A 23,876-nucleotide genomic window follows, 5' to 3' on the forward strand; every position below is an offset into this window, starting at 1 on the left:
TGTAAGTGCAGGAACATAGTTGAGCTCTGTACAGGCTCTCTAAAAAGAGAATAGTCAACTAATTGGGGACAGAGAGGCCAGTGCACTCCACTCCCAGGGACTGACCAGAGATAAGAGGGCCTTATCAAACAACACACAGAAGCCTACACTTTCCAGCTGGGCCCCAAATACACAGGCCCTCACTCCTCTGTATAAACTGTCATGAAGTGGCTTCCCATCTTCTAAGACTATTAGTCAAGCAAAACATATAAGGGGGCTGGTTTCAGGCATCACTCCCTAGTCATAAGACCATTGCAGAGCTATACTGTTTATTCTGGACTTTAAGGAGGTAGGACGATGCATGGGAAGGGAAATGGCCCCTCTGCCTAGACCATGGCAGCTGAATACCTGCTGGATACTGAGGCCTGCGCTTAGCCTGGGACAGATACACATGGCTCTGAGTGTGACACCTAAGAAAATCTTAAATACACAGTGAAGGAACTACAGGATGCTGTAAATGCCATGTTTGGAAGACGGAGACATGAGATACGGTACTAAGAGGATGAACTTTATTTAAAAAACAAACAAACAAAGACTCAGTATGAGAGGACACATTTGAAATTCAGATAACACAAAAAACAAAACTTGGGAAAAGTTGTGTACCATTTTTGATTGATTTGGATTAGAAAGGATCTCTGTGAACTAGAACCAGAAAGCAAACAGAAATTATCAGAGATGCAGTAATGAAAAAGGCAAACGTAAGACAGGTAAGAGTAAAGGAGTCTGGCCAGGGAGAAGGAGAAAGGAGCAACTATGCCATTGTAATGTGCCACACTTTATGTCCAATCAAGGGCCACAGGACCAGAAACAGCACTTAGTAGGAGAGCAGTTGCCTCGCACCTGTGACACCATGGTTTTAATCCCCAGTGCCACAAAAACAAATTTTGTATAGGGGATGCTACTTGAAGCCAGCGGAGTGGTGAACACCTGTGACCTCACCTCCTGAGAGATGAAGATGAGAAAATCCTTTCAAGAGTCTTAGGTTATATACCCAGCTTGAGGGTAGCCTGGGCTACATGAACAGCCACAACATCTGCTTGTTGAAGCCATCAAGGGTGGAAAAGATTGAAAAGTGAGGTTGGAGAAGACAAGGACAAGGGGGGGAAATCACACTGTATAGTTATACAGGCAAAAAAAATCAAGTACTAGTGTTTGACTAATGTGCTTCCTTAAGATAAAAGGCATAAACGTGGGAAGGAGAGAACAAAGGTTCACAGAAGAAAAGGCTTCTTAGCTGAAGAGTACAGAGGGTTCTGTGTGTGAGGGCTGTGCATACTACCAGGCATGTGAGAAGGAGCAGAAACTGAGGCAAAGTATATATGGTATAATCTTAAATTATACAAAGCCACCAATAGTCTAAGCCTTGACAACATTGTGTCAAGAGTAAAGCAGACAACCAAAAAAGGCAAGAGGTCTTTAAAGAAGACAAACATGTCCCAAAATTATATTATGGTAATGGCCTCATTGCCCTATAGCTATAGCAAAAAAACACTCAAATGGACAAGCCAAAGGCCAAAATGAATTACATCTCAATAAAACTATCAAAATTTTTTAAAAAACTGAAAATATCCCACAGCAACATCCTACAACAATGAAAACAAATACCTACTAGGGGACAGAGAAGTCAACACAATGCCAACACCAATGTTGGTAGACCTAGCACATTCCATGGTCCACACACCAAACTCTAGAGGCATGTATGCTTGAGGCATCCAACACAGGCTACATGTGGCCCCACTTATTTGGTTGTTCTACATATCTCCCCCAGACACTACATTTTATGCTTGCAGAAAGCATGGGACCCCTCTATGGCTTTTGGGTCAGTGCTTGCTATTCCTAGAATTTTCCATGCTCAAAGCTGTAAGGATCTAAGAGAAGGAGACGGGAGGTGGAGGTATAGCACCATGAAAATGATGCACCCCAGGTTGCTCCTTCTCATGATTGCTGTCCAGGCGTGGACAAGGAGGCCTCCTGGCAACACCTTTAGAACTGATTCAGTAACTTCCAGTCAGATGTAATGGCATACATCTGCAGACCCAGCTACTTGGGAGGACTGCAAGTTTCAGGTCAGCCTGGGTAACATCTTATTTTTTAAAAGGGGAGAAAAGAAAAAGGAGGCAGGGTCTGGGGTCTGGGGATGTAATATAGTGTTGATTTTGTCCAGCATGTGTGAAGCTCTGGGTTCCATCCCAGTACTGTAAAAAAAGGAGAAGAGGAAGGCAAGGAGGAAGAAAACAAAACATAAAACTGTTGGCCTATTAAAAGCCATCTTCGCAATGGCCAGAGCATCTGGTTTCATTTATAAGGCAGTGATGAGCAGGGGCCTTTTGAGTAACATGGTTGTGTAAGTCTTTGCAAAGATAGCTTACTCCCTTGCCGATCTGGGCAGGCTTCCCTCACAAAGCGAGCACAGAGCCCAGGTGCCCCCTCTAGTGCAGGAATCTTGCCGAGGTATATATAGCCAGATGACCGGGACAGTGGGGTTTATTTATCTAACCAGTTCCCAGATGTGCTGATGCTGTGTGTCCACAGGTGACCTGGTTACTGAGGCCACCGACAACTCAGCAGAGGATTACAGTTCCAGGGGTATTGGATGGACTCTTGGCCTTGGGTCAAGAGGAAAGCATCCAATCATATCTGAGGAAACTGGGCAGCAAGTCCATGGAGGAGAGTCTACTGGGCCAGTCAGCCAGCCAGCACCGCCTCCTAAGCACCACAGGTCATGTTCTGTAGCCCTTGACAACTGGTACACAACTTTGTATGTGGATGACATGAATAATACCTTATCTCATTCAAGGAAAACAAAGATGGCTGAAATTGGCATTACATACCTTTAGCCGGAAGCAGACCAACCCAAGAATGACTTCCGTGCAGATCTCAAAGCGAGGGTCCTGGCGTACCAGAGACTCAAACTCATGAGACAGCTTCACATGCTGGAGAAACGGAAGGGAGACTTGCTATCTTTTTCATCACAACTTAAGTCTAACCCGGCCACCCTGCACCACTGCACATCTATTATCCACTCACATGCTCTGAGCAGTGTCTGTCTCCTCACCAGTATTTCCCACACTGGAGGAGGAAACTCATCTGCCCTATGCCACATGGATTCCAGTTAAAAAAAAAAAAAGAAAGAAAGAAAAGAGCCAGGCGTTGTGGTACACACCTTTACTCCCAGCACGTGGGAGGCAGAGGCAGGCAGAGCTTTATGAATTCAAACCCAGCCTAGTCTACAAAGCAAATGCAGGACAGTCAAGACTATTACACAGAGAAACCCTGTCTCAAAAAACAAAAACAAACAAACAAAAAGAGCATTCATTTTTCCTGTGTAAGTATCAAAATGTTTTAACCCTTCTTTCTCTTATAATTTTGTAACAAACATTGTGTAGAAGTAGTCGAAGATTCTAGAAGAAAGAAAGGTTACCTTGACCTCCTCGGAATAGCTTAAAGTATTGTGATCTGGCTTTTACTAATTTGCAGATAGGAAACTGAGGCTCAGGGATGACAAGTGTCAATCCCAAGGCCTTATGCTCGTTTCCTGGCTCAGCTGCCTAACACAGGAGTGTCACTTCTGCAGTAGGGAGGGGCAGTGGTCCCAGCCTGACTCCAACTGATAGGCTGGAGTCATCTCTGCCTGCCACGTTCGTGCCCTCTGGTGTTACGTTGCACGCCTTTAATCCCAGCACCTGGGAGACTGAGGCAAGCAGACCTCTGTGAGTCTGAGGCCAATCTGAGCTACAGACTGAGCCCCAGGTGAACCAAGGCTACATAGTGAGACCCTAATCTCCAAAATAATAAAATTATTTAAAAAGAAAGAAAGCAAGCTATGTGATCGTATTGAAAACATTATTTAATCTCTAGATGTTTATAGAATTCAAAAGCTGATTAAAACCACATATGATCTGCGGAGTACACACTCGATCACTGTCCAAGCCCACACTTAGCTAATTGAAACCTCCTGGCACCCAGCACTCACTGCCACAGGGTCCATGCTTAAGAGGGGCCTACACAAAGCTTGGTGGGAAACGCCACTGAAGCAATTGTCCTTCCCGGTCATCCCACCAGGGGGCACCAAAGACTCAGGACTGAAGTGATCGTCAATTAGCTCAAACCGGGGAACAACAGCCGCTTTGACCATTCCTACAGTCTCCTGTTAAGAAAGGATTGGGGCCTTTCCAGAAAGATCTGTGCTGTGTCTTTAACCTTCCATAGCCTAATCACAGAGAGCTGTCCTGAACTGAAAGTCGCCATCACCTCTGACTGATAAATCACTCCGACTTTCTTTCTTAATACACCAAGTTGACTCACCCTCCTTATCCCTTTTGCAACTGGATCAGGGACTATCTTAGAAATCTACACACACACTCAGTTTCTAGGTCTTTCCTCTGTGTAGCTTCCCACAACGCCTGAGGTTCGCATACATTTCCTTACAGCAGTTCTGAACAGATGCCAGTTTGTAGCATGTGACAGGCCCTCTGCAAACAAATGTCTTACTCTGCATCTTTGTCCTAGAAGGGCGGCCCGAGCCTTTCGGCCCCTGCCTTTGGCTGCACATCTGGTGATGCAGTGGGTACCAGGACTTAAGGGGAAAGCTGTCACCACCACAGGCTGGAAACCACAGGCATGCTTGCCTCATCAAGATGGTGCTGTGGCTTAGAAAGGACTCAGCTGAAGTCAGTGGGCTCTGCATCTGACTAAACGAGTAGACAAGTCCTGGCTCATATTCAGGCCTCAGCTTCCCCAGCTGTTTAAAAAAAAAAAAAAAAAGTAGGGTAGTAGGGCTTGGAACTGATCGGTGCTTCCTCAAAGTAGCTGAATGCGTATCTCAGTGATCTACATAGCCTTTTCTTTCTTTTTTTTTTTTTTTTTTGAGACAGGGTTTCTCTGTGTAGCCTTGGCTGTCCTGGACTTGATTTGCAGACCAGGCTGGCCTCAAAATCACAGCACTCCGCCTGCCTCTGCTCCCTGAGTGCTGGGGGACTACAGGCATGCGCCACAGCGCCGGGCTCACTTCTGAGATTTTTATTCCGATAAACAAAGAAGGTGGTCACCTTGCGGATGTAAGCCTGCAGTCCCTTGACTCCGTACATTCTAAAAACAAACCACATTTTCAAAGAGCGAAACCTCCGCCCTAGTGGGATCTGCCAGTGCTGAAACAAAATATAAAGAACGCGTCAGTGAGAAGCATGTTAACAACCAGGCTCCTTTTCAACTTCTCAGTTGGACGGTTTCTTCTGGGAACAGCCAGTTTCCTATAGAATGCCCATTTCCCAGCCCGAATGGCAAAGAACTTGATGTGTGAGTGGGGGAGAGGAAAAGGGAGAAGCTGTCTTCACATCCCGTGTTGATGAAGACAGAGAAATCCTGCTTGAGAGGCACTGAAGTTTACTATTTTCACTCGGCAGATGTCTGCTGAACGCACACCAGAGGAGGTACTCCGGGAAGAAATAGGAAAGATGTGGTCCTGCCCCAGGCAGCTTCCGTGGGGGCAGGAGGTCATCCGGGCAGAGAGAGAGGGTGCCGAACCCCTTATGTGTCTGCCTTTCTCTGCCTGGATGCACTGACACTGCACTCTGAAACAGTATCAGCGCCTTTGTCTCACTGACCTCTGCGGAGTGACCCCTAATACCCTTTTACCAAAGGAGCCTCCCTCTGCTTCTCCTAGCTTTCCCAGACGGTCAGCTGACAGGCTGTTCACACTGGCTCCTCACATTCTTCTTGATGGTGATGGATGATGGTTGGAAATGCAATAAAAGCACGTAGGAAAGGACACCGATGAGACACAGGCCTGTCGGGAGGACGGCCTTGCAGTACTTCCTGGCTTTCTTTGAAATTCTTTACTTGTGCTTATAAAGGGCATGCTGGGGGAGGGGAGCCCTTCTCGTCTAGTGTCTCGGCTCCTATTCTGTGGAGAGAGCGACAAACACACTTCTCCCTGCTGGGTATGAGATGGTGTTCTATAGTTAGGAGGAGCACCCTAAAGTCCACTGTTCTCTGCCTACAAGTAAGAAGTAACGCCAGCTCAGTGCTGCTTCTCAGAAAATAGTTTTGTTGTTGTTTTGTTTTCTTTAGACAGGGTTTCGCTGTGTAGCCTTGGCTGTCCTGGACTGGATTTGTAGACCAAGCCGGCCTCAAACTCATAGCGATCCGCCTGCCTCTGCCTCCCTGAGTGCTGGGATTACAGGAGTGCACCAGCTGGGCCAGCAGAAAATAAAGATTGGGGGGGGTATTTTTTTGTTATTTGTTTGTTTGTTTTTCTAGACAGGGTTTCTCTGTGTAGCTCTCACTGTACTGGACTCATTTTATAGACCGGGCTGGCCTCAAACTCACAGTGATCCGCCTGCCTCTGCCTCTGCCTTCCTGGGAGCTGGGATTAGAGGTATGAGTTACCTCACCCAGATACAAAGATTATTTTTAAACACAATTTTTCCTCCCTGAACCGAGCTGAGTATCACAATTTCTCCCCTGTGGATAAACGAAATTCGGGACAACACCAAGCTTATGCTGTTTTTCCTGTACATATATGCTTCTGGTATAATTCCTTTTTGTTTGAGACAGAATCTCATTATGTAGCCCTGGCTGGCATGGACTCACTTGGTAGGCTAGGCTGGCCTCAGACTCATAGAGATCCTTCTACCCCTGCCTCCTGAGTGCTGGGATTAAAGGTGTGCGCCATCGTATCTCCCTAGTTTGTTTTGTTGAGTCAGGGTTTTTTCGTGTAACAGGCCTGGCTGTTCTGTACTCTGTAAACCAGGCTGGGCTCCAGCTCATAAAGATCTGCCTGTCTCTGCCTCCACGCCAGCCTAGTTTAATTTCTTATTATTGAACTATTTCTTTATGAAGGGTTCTGGCTTTCCTGAATTATTATTCAGTAGGCATATAATTACCAAGAGCATAAAATCAAAATGGGACCATGAGGCCACAGGATGTGGAAAATTTGTGGGTTTTGTTCTTTAAATTTTGCTTCTACACAGCTTAAATACCATTGTGGGGAGGGAGATCTGACCCCAGGCCAAGTTCACTTTAAAATAATGGAAGCTCTCTTGACAATTGTTTCTAGACTCAGGTTAGCAAAGATCAGGAGCTCTTCCTCAAGAGTATGGGATCGTACCCCCACAAAAGCAATACAAATCCAAAGCCCACCGCAATGTCAGGACGAAGAGACTGTAAGTGATCTTATCTTCAAACTACTTTTACTATTAGTCTCATATTATCCCTTAAGTAACGCTGTCTAAAAGGTAACTTGGAGCCTAACTAGGGATTGTGTGTACAGAGTTAAATGAGATAATGGATCATTCTCCTGGCCATACCCGCATCTGCACATGTTCTGGCTTTTCCCTATGGTGCAAACTTCCCTGAAACTCTGTCCTGAGGGAGCTATAATTAAGATTCCCTGGTAACCTGCACCTGCCAGGCTGCAGCTGCCACCAGAAGAGGGAAGGGTACTTTATGTCTAAGAGAGATAATCTTGCTACCCCTTATTATCAGCGGCTGACATACTGCCCCAAGAATTTAGCCTCACTACTTCGGACAAGACGCTTTGATAGTGTCCTGTGCTCACAGGCACACCCGCCTCCCCACCCAGCAAGCAAGCCAGGTCATTTCTTGAGTCAGAGAGGCAGCAGATGCAGTGGGCCCCTTCATGTTCCCGGCCGGCTTGGCTTCTATTCTTGGAAGAAGCCTCCCAGCATTACTTGCGGTTCCAAATTCCTTTCCAGAGCAAAGCTGGGACAACCTGGTGTTTTCAAAATCCAGAAAACATTTGTGGTGAATAAAAAAAGAGAAAGAGAGAAAGAAGTAAAGCGAGTCAAGAAAAAGTCTGCCAAGACGACAGTCTCCTGTCCAAGAAGCTGGCTCTTCTCCAACTATGCTTTAGCACTCCTCAGGATTCTGCCCCGAGCACACAGCAGAAGGCAGAAAGAGAGCCACGTGGGCTGTGCAGATGACCCTTGCAGGAGCTGAAGTCAAGTCTCTTTCCACTTGTCTTAGAAGGCAGTCAGGGCTGTGCCTACTAAGCTCAGATCTCTGATGGACTTGGCAGAGCTGCTAACTGCAAAGCTACCTAATATGTCTATTAGAGAACATTTAGAAGGTGGACTCTCGTGGACTGCTGCTCAGGAGGTGGGTGGGCAGGGGAACAGCAGCGGCACAGTAGGGAGCCCTTGGCAAGTCAGTTTGGATTACAATGGACAAAACCACTCACTTACCCTGTAGTCAGTGATGAGGCCTGGAGGAAAGAGAAAGACAAAGAGAGGCAGTTAGAGAAGGGTATCTTTTCTTCCTTCAGGCTTATAAATGATGACTTCTGGGACAGACATGAAAGCACCCAAGGACTGACTGGCTAGGGTTATGCGTTCTTTGTGGCTCATTCAAGGTAACAGATTCAAGGGAAGTCCCTGAGAGCAGGATGCCCAGGACACACTTGGAAGGCTGAATTATTAATGGAGCGGGTCATACAAAGAATGATTCAAATAGTAAGTGGGGGGAGGTAGTTTTCCTCTCCACGTTCAAGGACGTTGGCTGGCATCTGGCACAAAGCAGCTGCTCTATCAAATTCCTCATCCTAGACCCAGTGACCCCACATTAATTTTGAAAAGGCTATTTTGCACTCTGTGTCCTCTGTTGCTTAGAGCCCTAGATCCCAGAACAGCCTGAGGAAGAAAGCCAGGTGAGGAGTCACAAAACAAAGTTTCCAGAGTGTCCTGGACAGAGACTAGGGGAGAACACTAAGGTGGGCTGCAGCCCTGCCTGCCACTGGGCACATTAGAGTGTCAGCCGCCTTGGAAATCTCCTCCATAGACACAGGCCAGGCAAAGCATGCTGCAACTTGTATGGGTCCCTGCTTTCAGGCCATAGCTACTGCAGCATGGTCGTTTCAGCTGGGACAACTTAATACCCATCATGCACTGCACAGGAGGGTTCAAGTTCTATTTTCAGGACATCTGAAGTCTAAGTATTTTCTCAACTAGGATAAAAGTGGCAATAAAAGTGGGGATACGCATAACTCCTAGTCTCAGCTTATCTTTTGATTAACTCTGAGACAGAGCTTACAGTTATACAAGGTCCTTAGTTCCCATCCCACACTCTGACCTTTTCTTTGGAGCTTCTTGTCAGCAATGGAGCTCTTAAACAAACCTGATGGCAGCAGCACAGTGTCAAAAATAACCTGATAGTGACTCACAAAGGCCCAAGGTACCTGGTAATAACTACATGACTCATAAGTGAAAATGAATGGATGACATCTCCCACTTTGAGTGTCTATGCCTGAGCCATCTGATAGAGTGCCGCTAGCCACATTCAGCTACTTTAATCACGTTGTTGCATGAAACTAAAGGAAATTGAAAACGTAGCTCTGCCAGATGAGCCATCTTTCAAGTGTCATCTTCCTGCTGTGGGTTAGTGGCTGCCATGTGGACAGCACAAAATTAGAACATTTCCTCAGTGCAGGAAACATGGTGGAAGGGTACAACTGAACACTTTAAAGAGAAGGATTTAGATACAGACAATTCTAGAAATAGAGAACAGGCGTGAAAACCTGCTTCTTCATGAGTCTGTGTCATTGGGGATGAATGAAGGCTGGCCTCAATACGTAGGCTCCTTGTACAATCACTTAGTGCAAACAAACAATGCCAACTCCTCTCCTACACCAGCAAGCTCCTATGTTTCTGGTTGTTTTACACACTGTGGCCTCCTAATCTTTAAAACTTCATAATTTATTTTGGTGGAGGCGGCTTGTAAATGGAACATCAAAGCAACAAAATCAGACAATATTTAAAACTGTGAGATGTACAATATATTGACGACTGTGATTTAAATAACAAATGTCTCCCATGGGCTCATATATTTGAACATTTGGTCCCCAGTTGGTGGTATGTTTGGGGAGGTTATGGAACCTTTGGGAGGCAGAGTCTGGCTGCAGAAATTTTGTCATGGAGGCGGTCTTTTTATAGCCTCGCCCTACTTCCTGCTCTCACCCTCTCTTCCTGTGTGTGGATGAAAATGTGACCAGCTAGTTTCCTGTTCTTGTCTAACCCTGCTTGTTGTCATGCCTTTTCCAACACAATAGATAGTCCCTCTGGTACTTTAAGCCAAAATAAACACTTTTCTAAGATTCTTTTACTCATGATATTTTATCGTAGCAACAGAAAAGTAATTAATACAGAAATATTTGCATTTGGAATGTTGAATTAGGAAATATAGTTTAGCATTAATTCTTTTCTACTTTTCAAAATAGATCTTTATTAATACAGATTATATCTGAAAAACCTACTTAATGAGAAAAATTATTTCTCTCTTTCATCAGCAGAAGCCAGCATTTTTTTCTGTTATATATTAAAAAAAAAAAAATTCTCAGATACAGGCTCAGTTGGTAGAGTGCTTGCCTTGCAGACACAAAAGCCTGGATTTGATCCCCATAATCATAAACTAGGTGTGGTGGCACATTTCTGCAATCCCAACACTAGGAGAGTAGAGGCAAGACCATCAGAAGTATGAGGTCACCATTCTTGGCTACATAGTGGAGTAGAAGTTCTTGTCAGGAAAACTAGATTTTTGCTCTCTTGGTGCCCCTCAGACCCCAGCCTGCACTGACTTGGGATTTTGTACTGGCAGCTGTGGCTTACAAAGGATAATAGACACATGGAATGTGGTACTTTATGTTTTGTAAGAATTCAGCTATGATGTATACCAGGGCTCCATGAGGAGACACTGGCAGGATCTCCCCTGTCTCTTTCTGTACCAGGGAAAATTCTGTCAGTACCTTAAGCCTCCGCTATAATTCCAGTAGATAGTGACTGGAAAGAAGTGTTTGGCAGCTGGGCACTGGTGGTGCATGCTTTAATCCCAGCATGGGGGAGGGAGAAGCAGGCGGATCTCAGCCTAGTCTATAAACCAAGTTCCAGGAAGGCTACACAAAGAGAAACCCTGAACCCTGCCTCAACCCCCCCTTCCCAAAATAAAGAAGAAGACAGGGAGGAGGGGAAGATCTGCAGTGGTGCTATCGGGAGATGCTTTGGACCCTTACAAAGTGAGGCCCACTGGGATGTTCTTTAGGTCCCTGGAGTCGTGCATTCAAAAATGGATTATGACAGCCCACCAGTTTTTCTTTTCCCCTTCTCTTCCCTTTCCTCCCCTCCTCTGATTTATGAAATAAATATGCCACAATGTGAGCACTTGTTTTGCTACATGCTCCCACCGTGATGTGCTTCCTTCAACAAAGGCCCAAATCTCTGGGGCTACCCCGTCTTGGACTTGAGCCTCTAGAAACATGAGTTAATTGCCTCAGGCATCTCACTGTAGCAAGCGGATGACTTACACAGTCACCATGGCTCAAACACCTCATTGTGTCTGCTTTCGGCCATGCTCTCTGGGAAGCACATGGCTAAATTAGAGGCCACGCCAGTTACTGCAGGCTTCCTGCTACGGCTCCTAGCAGAAGTCTGTGCGCCCTCAAACTGCTGCTCAATGCCTGGTCCTCCTCCTCGTCAGTCTCTGCAGACGCTGAGCCTCCTTAACTGTCACGTCAACACCGCCAGGCGACCACCAAAAGCAAGAAGTGTGCACTGGTACAAACAGCCCTACCTAAGTTTTCTTCCTATTTTCTCCTCGATCCCTTCTCTATCCAGCTTGCTTCCTTTGCCTTTTTTTTTCCCCTTCACGGTATAGTTTTTTAGGAAAGCCGTCAGCACAGTTAGTATTCTACGTGTTTTCCCTCTTGGGAGACGCGCCTGAACCTGTACTGATGGCTGCACTCCTCCTGGCCTTAACTCCCACCCGAAACTCAGGCTCTTGCTGCTTCTGGGGTAAGAGGGAAATCCTCTGCTAGAGAAATCTAACCCCTCACCCCCAACTCAGCACAGCGTGGCAGGAGCTGTGAGTATAAGCTAGGGGAGCACAGAGCCTCCTTCCCCCGAGCCCGCCTGAGGATGGCGCTATGAACTTCTTCGGCGTGGCCAGGGCAGCACTGAAAGAAAGGACCCCTAAACAGCCTGCTCACCAGAGTCCTGATGACTGTGCTTCAGATAAACAGGGTCCATTTTAAAAGCTCCTGTTAAGTCGGTTCTCCTTTTCACCCTGATTTGAGAGAACAGAAGACAGGGCTTGTAAATTCCAGAAGGAATAAAGATACTCTAAAGACATTTGTACCCCTCCCTTTGGCTATCAGATGTTTAAGAACACAGATTGGAATTTCCCCAGGAATCTCATGCTGGGAAAGGGAAAAAGCTAAAAGCCAGAGGGTAACTTGTCTCCCAGAAACAGGTTTCACCCAGTTCTGAAGACTTGTCAGACCACTTACACTGGAGACAGTGGAGCCAGGACAGTGATGGGCTAGACCACACATTGACCAGGACTGCTTAGTTATGCATATCCCTTGGTCTTTATTTAAACCTGATTTCCATGTCTGTACCCAGAAAATGTGGGTGGAAGTGTCACTGGGCCTCTTCATTTGTTTCTCTTCCCAATGTGGCCACACTGAAGAAATCTTGTTGCTGTTTATCATTTTTACACCTCTTAGTTGGCATACTGAGGCGGGCAAGCCTAGCTTGTTAGGGCTGCCAGTGCCCAGGCTCTGACACTAACAACTCAGAAAACACACCTTGCTGAATGGGTAGCAGCATACTGGGCTCTACGCTGTGCTGGCTTCTGTTGTTTTGCGTTTTGTATGGAGGGCCTCTGGCCTCTGTTTTCAAACGATCAGTAGTGTTTCAGTGTGGCTTTCTCTGTGTTGATTTTAGCCCTATGTTGTTGTTGTTTTGTTTTGTTTTTGGTTTGGTTTGGTTTGGGTTTTTTTGGGGATTTTTTTGTTGTTGTTTTTCTGCTACTGGAGATCAAATCCAGAGCCTCGTTCTGTAAGCAAGCCACACCGACAGCCCATCATTATCACAGTGTTCTTCATTTGCATTTCTGGTCTTTGACAGAGCTGGCTACGTTTTACTAAAAGGCCTTGTGTTGGACAGTACATGAAAACGGTATACACACACACACACACACTAAATAAAGAAACACGACTTTTTACAAACATACAAAGTTAGGTCCAGGCATAGTGGCACATCCTTTGATTTTTGTCTAGCAGGGGTATTTTACACTAATGCCTTTTCTGAACCTGATGTGACAACTTTCTTTTTCTTTAACATAACAAATGACATTTTTTTAACATTCTAACACACATATCTGGAATACACATGTTCTGGACCATTATAATATTTTTCTTAAACATCACTGGATTTTACTGAAAGGGTTTTTTTGCAGAGGAAGAGTGTGTTGGCAGATTGGGGGCAAAGAATGCTGCAAAAATCACATAACACAAGAGATTTATTGACTTGAAATTCAAAATTTTAAGTTTGTGGGGTTATCCTATGTTGTTTTGTTTTGTTTTCTTTCTGGACCTCTCATCTGGTTTTGGAAGGAAGCTGAAACTAAGCAACATTTGCTGTTCCCTGTGAACTACGCTTGTGATTGGACTGAAACCTCCCCCGACTAACTGCAGAAAGGACAAATTTGAATATTTTACAGGCATAGCGCATGAGTTCTGGGGTTTTCTATTTATTCTGTCAGTTTGGTTTGGCAAAAAAAAAAAAAAAGTTTTTGTATGGGTAGTTGTTGATCGTATTCCTCTTGCTGTTTTTAACAGCCATACCCTTTTACTGTCTTCACAAATGGTCAGTGTGCACTTGCTTATTTAATTCCTCATTTGTGGTGCTGGGGGATGAATCTGGGACCTCAATGTGGGATCAGAGAGGCAACACCAAGCTACATCCCAGCCCTTCTTTAATTTTGTTTTATTAATCTTTCCTGAGATCATTTATCTAACCAGACAGAACAGAGACTAATATCTGGCTTTGTCAATTCTTTCTGCAGCTCTGATAGTAAAGAGATGTTAGCGCTGAACAGATCATTCCATACTCAAAGTACCAAACAAACAGTAAAAAGCTTATGAACAAAATAATGAATTCATTAAGAAACTATTTACTATGCTTATGGTGATTGCCAGTTTCAGAAACTTCCATTATCTTGTCCATTTTAATATTTAAAGAAGTCAACCAAAGGATTTATGCTACATTATGGGCAAACTGTTGGCGAAATTTCATTAAACAAAAGAAAGGCACTTCTATTTTAAAGATTACAAAACAAGGCACAAAGAAAACAAAACACATAAACAAAAAAACACTCCCAAACCAAACAAATTAATATATATATTTGTTTCTTGCTTTAGTGAAACCTTAAGACATATCTGTAAAAATTTATTACCTTGGAACTGTGGACTTGTGCCACATTTTGCAGGGTCTGAGGCTTAGCCACCTCGGGCCTCTGTGTTTACAGATCTCCTGACTGTGACTGCCCCGTGCTCTATTTTGACAGAGCAGATCACATTACTGCAATATCAAGACTAGCAAAAGATTTCTTCTTATTTAGTAGATAGATGTTCAGGACAGTGCAAAAGAGCATTGGAAAAGTTCTCGGATTTCATCATCTGAGTGACTCCGGGTCACCACCTTACAAGGCGCCATCTTCCCTTAAAGCTCTCTGCAAACACTCAGAGGGAGCCCCCTGCCCTCCCCCACCCCCAGCATGCTCCGCAGAACCCCTCCGTGAAGGCAGCTGCACAGGGAAAAGACCGGATGGGGATGTTGTGTCTAGCTGGTGACCTTTTGCCTTTAGGCTGTACTTTCTGGGCTAAAATTCAGGGCCTTTTGTAGTGTTCCGAGAGAAAACACAGTCAATAACTGTTTGAGTGAAAGTTGAAACAGAATGACTGCCTAATGTCGGGCCCTCTTAGCCAAAACACAACCCCTTTCTTCAGCTTCTTCTGTGCCCGTGATGAATGATCCCACTGGGTTCCTTGAGCACATTGCAGTGCATGGGTGTGTCAGATACGTGCTGCATCCTGTATCTGCTCTAAGATGGTATGCACAAAGTGCAGAATTCCATCTTGCTCTGCTCAGCCCTGCACTTTAAGACATCAGGGCACCAGCCCTGATACTGATCGCTATGCACCCTTTCACAAGAGAAAAATCCCTCCCTGCTCTGCCCCCAGCTCTCTCCACCTATCTCTCTATCTCTCTTTCTGAAGGAATCTTCTTTGTTGCACAAGCTGGTCTCAAACTCCTGGCTTGAAGTAAACCCTCTTATCTCAACTTCCTGAGTAGCTGAGGCTGAAGGTGCATGCCACCACGTATTTCTGGATTAAGCCTTAAGCTCTAGCTTCCTCGACCATAAAACAGGGGAGCAGTTCCTGACCCTGCAGAGCTATTGAGGGTGAGATAAACTGTGAAGTGCTTCAGAAATGGCAAGCGTTTGCTTAGAAGGTAAAATTCTTATGCAAAGCTCCGGAACTGCAGTAAATGTCTGACAAGGATATTTGTGGCAAGCCCTTTGTCACTTCTAGTGAGGACCAGAGAAGAGTAGAATTCCTTCCACGCAGCCTGAGAGCTCAGCTGTGTGCTGCTTCTTGGCAAAAGTCTGCTGTTGCCATCTAACACGGCCCTTTCTTCAGGGATGCCGTGAACAACTGAGAAGCTTGTGTTTTCTGAGAATCTTGTGCTTGACTGCCTAACTGCCTAGCAGGGCTGTATTGAACCTGAAAGCATGTGCCCTGCCCGGGGCTACTCAGCTCTAACCCATTCTGACTATGAGAATAACATTTTGAAAAGAAGCACATGTATATAAAACCACCATTTTTTTTTAAATGTAGTACTGCTTACTTGAAACCAATTCAAAGCTGTCTTCCAACCAAAAAATCTGCAACTCTTTCAACCAAATCTGAGTTAGGCATTGTGTTCATTCTACCTCAGGGCCTTTGCACACACTCTCTTATTCCTGCCCATTCTCTCTCCCTATTCAGATGTCTGGTCAAATGTCACTTCCCCAAAGGGCCTTCTCCTGACCTCCCTATCATAAATAACCTGTCAGTGAATGAAAGAGCCAATTCATGGTGTCCTGGGCACTTTTCCCTCCTCATATCAGCTCCCAGGCCCTCTGTTCATTCCTCACTCAAATCTCTCCCCATCACTCCCCAAGCATTCCTCAAGCCTCCTCATCACAGACACTGAAGCTGCCATCACCTACATTTTATGTACTGTCACCCACTATTTTATCTAGTTTCTTAGTTTACACTGGTTATTATTTTATTTCCTGGCACTCCATGCCTAAGACCACTAGAGTATAAAATAATTTTGTTCTTGTTTTAATTTCATAATGCTCAGATTCAAATGAACTAAAAAGTTTCTTTTAGCTGCTATCTGAATGTTGAATCCGAATCTTGAAGTGACTAGGAGTTGGGGACTCTGAGGTTATCAGGTTACAGTGGTGCAATCTTAGTTAAAAATAATTACTGAATAGCTCTTATAAAAAGTTCCTTAGGAGGCTCCCTCACCCCTCTCCCTAGGTGTGGACACAGTAAGAAGAAATTGTCTATGAGGAAATGAACCCTGACCTGACATACCAAGTCTACCAGGACCTTAATCTCTTGATTCTCTTCAGTATTTTGTTATAGTAACACAAAGCGGGAAGCTACGAGGGTAGAGGTTCTCGCATACAGGCTGGGCAGCTTCATCCTCAGATCCCACAAGATGGCAGGAAATGGCCAACTCCTGTGTGTTGCCCTCTGACTTCCACACACATTCCAAGGCTTTGTGCGTGCCTGTTCTGTCCGTCTGCCTGTCTCTCTCTCTCACACACACACACACAGATTATACATATATAAGTAAAATATGTGAAATGTTATTAAAAATTTTGTGACAAAAAAGAATTTGATTTTACAGCAGTTAAAGGACTGCAGATAAGCTACTAAAAGAACACACTGATTATTTCGTAAACTGAAGGATTTGACGTTACTTTAAGTTTAGAGAGAGCTGTGTTTGGTTTTGTTTTTTTTTTTTTTTTTCAGTTTCAAGGCAACGTATCATCTGTTTAATTACATTATACACTGAGCATTTTTTGCAAAGTAAGCATATTGAAAACGTTAACCTTACATACTATAATAAATTCAAGAAAAAGCTTTCCCCTGGTTCTATGAGTGATTAATCAATTTCTCCCTCTGATTTTTTTTTTTTTAAAGAAACAAGTTTCTATTGTTTCTGCATCATTCCCAGCCACTATTTCTTAAAAGGTCATTAAAGTGGCACACTGTTACTTTTTGTTTTTTCTGTTACTTAGTTTTTAAACTTATTTTGTTTATTTAGATACAGCTAAAGTGAGTACTGAATTGTTACTAAGAATTTCCAGAGGATTTTAAAGATGTTGTACTTTTCTTTATTTGCAGAAAGTACTTTTAAGCATTTAGATTGTTTAAAGTCCTAGTTAGTCTGAGAGGCTGAAGATAAATCTAAGAGTAAATACACAGAAGCAACAGAATTAAGTGTAACTACTGAGGTTTCCTGGGATTTGGTGTCTGCTCAGGAGAGATAAGTCAAATGGCAGGTGGCCTGTCTCCAGGTTCTCTCCCCTCAAGCTAATCTGTTGCAACAATACAGTCTAGATAAAAGTTTATAGCCAGAGTGAGACTGGGCAGGAATTCCAGCAGGCCTTCTGAAATGGAAGCAAGTGATGAACTGAGCGATTAGATGTATTGTCTCTGCTCTCATGCGGGGTCCTGGATGTGTCCTGGCAGGTAGGTCTCCCTCTCTGCAGGGACAAGGGCTACCACAAGCCCTCAACAACAGAGAAACTTACCACATGGCAGAGCAGTCAAAATTCACCAAAAGCCATTTGTGGGGGTTAAAGTTGAAGGAATCTGCAAACTGTAGAGGAATAAGGAAAACAAAACAAAGCAAAAAAAAAAAAAAAAACAAAACAAAACAAAAAAACAGTTCAGTCCCAGCTCTTTGGGGATAAAGCAAGACCCTTTGTGTTCTAACATATCACATTCTAGCTTGCACACTGTAATAGCACACAAGATTCCCCATTCAAGCGGTCAGAGTGCTGGAAATGTAGAATATTCCGCTGGTAAATACCATGTCCAGAATACACAGATTGGGCCCGCAAATACTTTATGCTCATCATTCCTTCAATTTCCCGAAGTAGCAAATTTCTCAGAATATGAGACATTTGATGACAGAGAAAACTCTCATAACTAATCTACAGTGATTAGAAATTCCCTTTTTAAAAATTTAACTGAAGGTTCTTTGGCCAGGATGACACAAGACCACAACACTTCCCACGCACCTAAGGGCTCCTCTCCTCCTCAGTTTTAATGATGAGGTCTAAGTTCAGTGAATTCCTGACAGTTACAGGTTTCTTGCCTGGAGGGTCACAGATAACAACTGTGGCTTAGCAGACCACGTTTTCAAGGAGAAAATAGGTTTCTCCCAAGGGCGGCAAGAAGGCTCCTGGGTGTGAGCTGTGCACTCACAAAGCCGCGAGCACAAAGGCGGCTTTCTGCCATTTTCCAAATGCAGGCCCGGGTTCCCGTGTGACTAATGAGTGGCAATGAGTACATTGAATGTCAGGGATTTGGCCTCAGAGCTCAATTTAGATAGAGGCGAGGCTCAGTCTAGCCCGATTTCCTAAAGGGACATTTTTCAAACTTCCCAAGGCTTTGTGGTTGCTCCTCTTTATTTAAGTCCAGGGACCCTCACTAAGGAGGTAGCAAAGTCCCAAGTGGCCTGATTGGTGTCAGAGAGAGCCATACGGCCAGCCGACGCAAGCTTCCATATGGACCCAAGCTGGAGGTGCCGAATCATTTCCTCCCAGGTTTCAGAAAAAGTAATTTTGAGAAGGAGACAGGAAATTACAGCAAGTTTCATTTGTTGATAAAAGGAAACAAAAGGTTAAAGAGGAGCATTGTTTGCTGGGGATTTTATTAGTTCCCTCCGCTGGGGCTGATCTGTTTAAACTTCTTTCATTACGGTACAGTGATATTTTCCTCCCGCTGACAGAGAGGACGGCCCTTATCTGCAAGGGTCGGGCCACAGCAGGATATTGCGGCCGCTTATCTGACCACGGAGCAGCCAAGCCCTCAGCCAGGCAAGGAGAGAGCGGTACCACTAATGGAGGAAAAATTGCAGTGATTCCTTGTCCCTGTGAGTGCTGTGAATGCTGTCTGCTGTTGATAGGATCTAGCTGCGGTGCCCATCGCTGTGGTGGTCTGACTGTCCGGCACCCCTCTGTGAAAGGTGAAACTTTGAGTTGTCAGTTCAGGCCAAAGAAGAGCACTGGTAGATCAGGAAACCCTAAACCTGGACTCAGCAGCCTCCAGCCTGGGCCCGACTACGGAAAAGACACAGAAGACGCATGGCCTTTCTTTTCCTTCCACTATGTTGAAGGACAAATGGGTCGAGTGTTCCATATCTGAAATGCTTCTTTATATTTACATAAACAGGGTGAAATAGATTAGCCAGGGGACCCAAACCTAAACATGAAATGTAATTATTCAGAGATACAGGATGGAGATAATTTTACTCAGTGTTTTTAAATTTTCTGTGTGTATGAAACAGACCTCCATGATATGGAATTTACCACTTTGGCATAATATCAGAACTTGGAAAGTTTCAGATTTTGGAGCATATTTGATTAGAAATGTCCACACACCGTCAAGATTAGTGTTCATTTCGTGGATCCAAAGAACCCACGAAACTGGTAAAGGGTTTGGCATCAGAATTAGAGTATCAGAACTTTCCATCTATTAACACAACCCCCTAACTTGATTTTGACATCTTTCTACCTCCTAGGGTTGATCCAAGTTTAGTCTGCATGGAACACTCAGGAAGGAAACACTACACAAGAGAAGGAATGGTCGCAGTGGAGACAGGAACCACAATGCTGTTTGTTCACCAGCAAGAAGGGGGATTTATTCTCTTCAAAGATGGAACAATTTGTATCCCATACCTTTGACATTTGCTTTTCTGATATCACGGTCTTAGGAGAATTCAAAATAGTGATTAGAAGATTGATTGGCAAGCCTGACAAGCAAGCAGAAGGAGGTTTAGAGGGAGTTTCTTTAAGCCCCTATGAAAAATAATGAAAGCATGTAATGCTTGCTCAGCCTCCTATGTGCCACAGTCTTCCTAAACCCTTTAAGTACGATTAACATAGCCACTCCTTAGGCTAACCTCACAAAGGATTCATCCCTGGGAAATCCATTTTGTGATGTGACTAGAGGATATCAGACCTGCCCAAGGGCACATGCTAAGTCCAGTCTGGAATGGTGAAACCTGTGTGCTGGTCCCACTTCCCTTACAAGGTAAAATCTCAAGAAACCTCTTCTTCCAAGAGAAAAGCAATTCTTTCCTGGCTAAAGCACAGACTCCCCTAATTTAGCATCTCCTTCCTCGGACAGACTTCTATAGGAGGCCTCTTGGGGCTCTTTAGTGCATTAATCTGCTAGTTGCCTGCAGGAAACGCTTCCTATCCTATAGACAGCCCATAATGGAATTCTGCCTCGAGTCTGGAAAGATGAGCACCACATCTGTGTGTACTTTCTGTGTTATGTCTGCACTGGTTTACCTTCTGTAGGTCTGGGGAACATAGAGTACTGGCTGTTTTGATTGTTACTTCTTAAGAAAGAGTTTCATTCAGTATGACAGGCTATATTTTGTAATTTTCAGAAGAGTTCAAGGGACATTTAAAATGCATTGGTGACTTTCTATGGAATATTGGCCAATGAGACCATCTTACTCAGGTATAGAAGAAGAATGTGAACAACACATTGAGCCAGATTGTAGGGAATTGCAGGATGACGTTTTAAATTATTGTTTGACTGGAATGCATAGAAATTTTATTTTACTCATAAATATTTTCCATAGATTTATATGTATAAGTCTAACCTATGGTGCACAGCTCTGCCCAAGATTTGTAGCAACTGGAAAATAGCTGTCAGCCTCAGGAGAGCTTCAAAAGACAGGCTATATGACTGGAATGTCCTCAGGCCCTGTCCTGAGGAACTGTCGTTTGTTTTATTAAGTTAGTTTTCATTTTTAAAAATTCTGTGTATGTGGGGTGAACAGTATATATACATGCATGGAGTGCAGGTGTGCCCAGGCCAGAGGTATCTGACCTCCTAGAGTTGCAGTTAATGGAGTAGATGCTGGAAATCAAACTCAGGTCCTCTGCAAGAAGAGTAAGCATGCTTACTTCCCAGCTCCCTGAGGAAATGTAATTTCTAATAACCATTGCAACTGATGAGAAAGTAGTTTGCTGAAAAAAACCAAAGCAATAAAATTGGGGTGTCCAAATTATTTATTTATTTATTTAGGTTTTTAAAATAGGGTTTCTCTGTGTATTCTTGGCTGTTCTGGCTTGGGGTGTTGAATTCTTACAAAGAAGAATTTACTGATAACACATTGGGTTTGTTTTTGTTTGTTTTTTAATGACCTTGGAGTAGCAGTGTTGCTCAGTTTTGAGTACTTACCAGTAAACAGGAGGCCCATGGGCTTGATTCTCAATGCAAAGAGTCAAAACGAAAGGCCTTATTGAACAGTTTACTCACCTCCACACCATTCAGAAGATACCGGAACTCAGGACAGATAAAGGCACTGCCCGCATACGCGGCATCAATGTGCAGCCATATGCCCTCCTGGTTGCCTAACATCAGAAGCAAATGGTAAGTTCTCACCCAGGTACCCCTCACTCCATGAGGAGTAAGAAGTGACTGTCTAGCATACCACTTACACACAGCATATCAATAGTATTTGTCTAACAAATGGCTGGATCTTCCAAAAGGCCCTACGTCTTTAAGGCCCTCAGGCTTTAAAACTGAGGCCAGATATATGAGCTGCCGGCCTTCCAACACATCGGCTGCCCAGAGAGTGCTTACGAAGTGGGGGAAACAAGCAACCACACAGCATTAAGTTGAGGCCAGGGCATGCGATCCCTACTGTGCTTACCTAATTCTTTTCTGTTTTCCATCCCCCTCATTCCAGTGTATTCCTTCAATCCCTATTCGCTAATCCCTGCTCAAGGCCTCCTTTGAGAAACATCACTTAATCCATACTGTGAAGATCTTGGTTGTCAAGTTGACCAGATTTGGAATCACCCAGAAAGACAAAACTCTTGGCATGTCTGTGAGGACATTTCTAGGAAGTGTTAACTGAGGATGGAAGACCCACAGTGAAAATCAATGGCACCTTCCAATGTGTGGGTCACATATAAAGAGGTCCCAGGAATAGCCCTGTCACCTCCCTGCCTCAGATGCTGTCTCTTTCTTAATCAACTTCATTCATTCCTGGTGCTGGTCCCTGTTGATATGGCACTCCAGCTTCCTCAGCCTTCCACTGTGGACTCACTACCAAAAACTTATCTCCAGGCTTTTGGCACTAGGTTGTGCCTGTTGAAGCATCCACTTCCTGGACAGAGCAGTGGCTGAGTTCCTTGAGTCTCTACACAGAGGCAGCCACAGTATACAATCTAATACATCCCAGTTTTTAGAATATATATGTGTGCAGATGTGTGTATAGGATATACATATATACATTTCTATTGGTTCTGTCCCTCTAGAAAACCCTGCAAATATATACAGTAATTTTGGTCTGCCTCCTCCCTGTCTACCACAAACTTAGGTAATTTACCTTACCCTATCTTAAACTACCCTCGGCTCCAGTCATAAATGTTTCCTAAGTGAATTAGTCACTTTTCCTGTTGCTTTGATAAAATACCCTAACAAAAGCAACTTAAGGGATGGTGGGTTCACTTGGCTCACAGTTCAAGGTATAGTAGTTCCGACTGAGGGAGCTTGCAGTAGGTGATCCTGTTCGTTCTGTGACCAGGCAGCAGAAAACGACAAATACTTGTCCTCATCCAGCTTTCTACTTTTGATGCCCTACAGGACTCTTCCCCAGAGAACTGTGCTACCACTTTTAGGGTGGATATTTCTACCTCAATTAACTTAATCCAGATAATCCTCCAGAGGTCTGGCCAGATGCTAACCTAATCTAAATTAGGGGTCTGTTGTGCCTGGAGTCTTATCGCCTTCAGGATTCCAGACCCTATCAGGCTGACAATCAACACTAACCTTCACTCCCACCACACATAACAGCCTTGAAGATAGAGTTCTCACTTTGTTTGGGGATGAGAAAGTCCCCTCCACAAGCATACCCCCCTCAATATGTGCGTATCTGAGCTCACTGCTCTGCTGATGACTTCCCTTAGCCACCTAGCCTAAGCTTTATTCTCTCACAGGCAAATGAAGGTAAGGGTGATACCTATAGCTTTGCCCATCCTATCACTTAGAAGTCAGTGAAAAAGCATCAGTTTTCTAGCAAGGCATAGGGCATAATAAAATCATTATTATTATTATTATTTTTAGTACACCTTTAATCCCAGCACTCAGGAGACAGAGGCTGGTGGCTTTCTTTTGAGTTCTAGGCCAGCCTGGTCTACAAAGCAAGTTCCAGGATAGCCAGGCTGTCATAAATAGAAACCCTGTCTGGAAAAACAAGCAAAAAAAAAAAAAAAAGAAAAGATAATTTTTATGTATTATGTAGCAATATACAAATCAAAACACTCCATGCCAGAGAGAGGCCTCTTAAGACTCCGGAAGTAAATAAACTCGGGTCTCAGGAAGTTCTTGAAATTTACAAGATTTACAAGATGCCTCTTGCTGCAGCTCTAAAGCTAAATAATAAACAGTAATGGCCGCTAGGAAAAGAAGACCAGCAAAGCTGCCGACAAGTAAATGCTGGGAGCGCCAGGGTGCAGCTTTTGTGAGATGCCAGCTAGGTTGGGCTCTATTTTTCAGTAATGTAGCTGCCTTTGAGTCATCCACGTTCCTTTGGGCAACCTTTCACTGAAAATCCTGTAAATAGCCCCTAAAGTCAATGTTTCACTGAGTTGAACTTTTGGGAAATTGTTAATTTGGTCTTTAATTGGTTTCTTGTCAGAGGTGAGTAATTCTGTGTGTGTGTGTG

At 44.2% G+C, this 23,876-nt stretch overlaps 1 protein-coding gene across 5 annotated transcripts in view; it reads right to left on the reverse strand.

Moving 5' to 3' along the window:
• The window catches only part of Ddc (dopa decarboxylase), an 82,780-nt gene that overhangs the window by 1,733 nt on the left and 57,171 nt on the right, over positions 1 to 23,876 (reverse strand). For 4 of the 5 annotated variants that reach the window (XM_021647185.2, XM_021647183.2, XM_021647184.2 and 1 more), the window contains exons 8-13: positions 21,461 to 21,555; positions 17,707 to 17,774; positions 12,032 to 12,108; positions 8,244 to 8,263; positions 5,088 to 5,186; positions 2,871 to 2,972 (exon numbers count right to left, since the gene is read on the reverse strand). In XM_021647185.2, coding sequence (XP_021502860.1) covers positions 2,871 to 2,972; positions 5,088 to 5,186; positions 8,244 to 8,263; positions 12,032 to 12,108; positions 17,707 to 17,774; positions 21,461 to 21,555 — 461 coding nt within the window. The remainder of the gene's footprint in view (positions 1 to 2,870; positions 2,973 to 5,087; positions 5,187 to 8,243; positions 8,264 to 12,031; positions 12,109 to 17,706; positions 17,775 to 21,460; positions 21,556 to 23,876) is intronic. The other variant, XM_060365681.1, reaches the window with a different exon arrangement.

This window comes from Meriones unguiculatus, chromosome 12 (genome assembly GCF_030254825.1).
Source record: "Meriones unguiculatus strain TT.TT164.6M chromosome 12, Bangor_MerUng_6.1, whole genome shotgun sequence".
Taxonomy (NCBI): Eukaryota; Metazoa; Chordata; class Mammalia; order Rodentia; family Muridae; genus Meriones; species Meriones unguiculatus.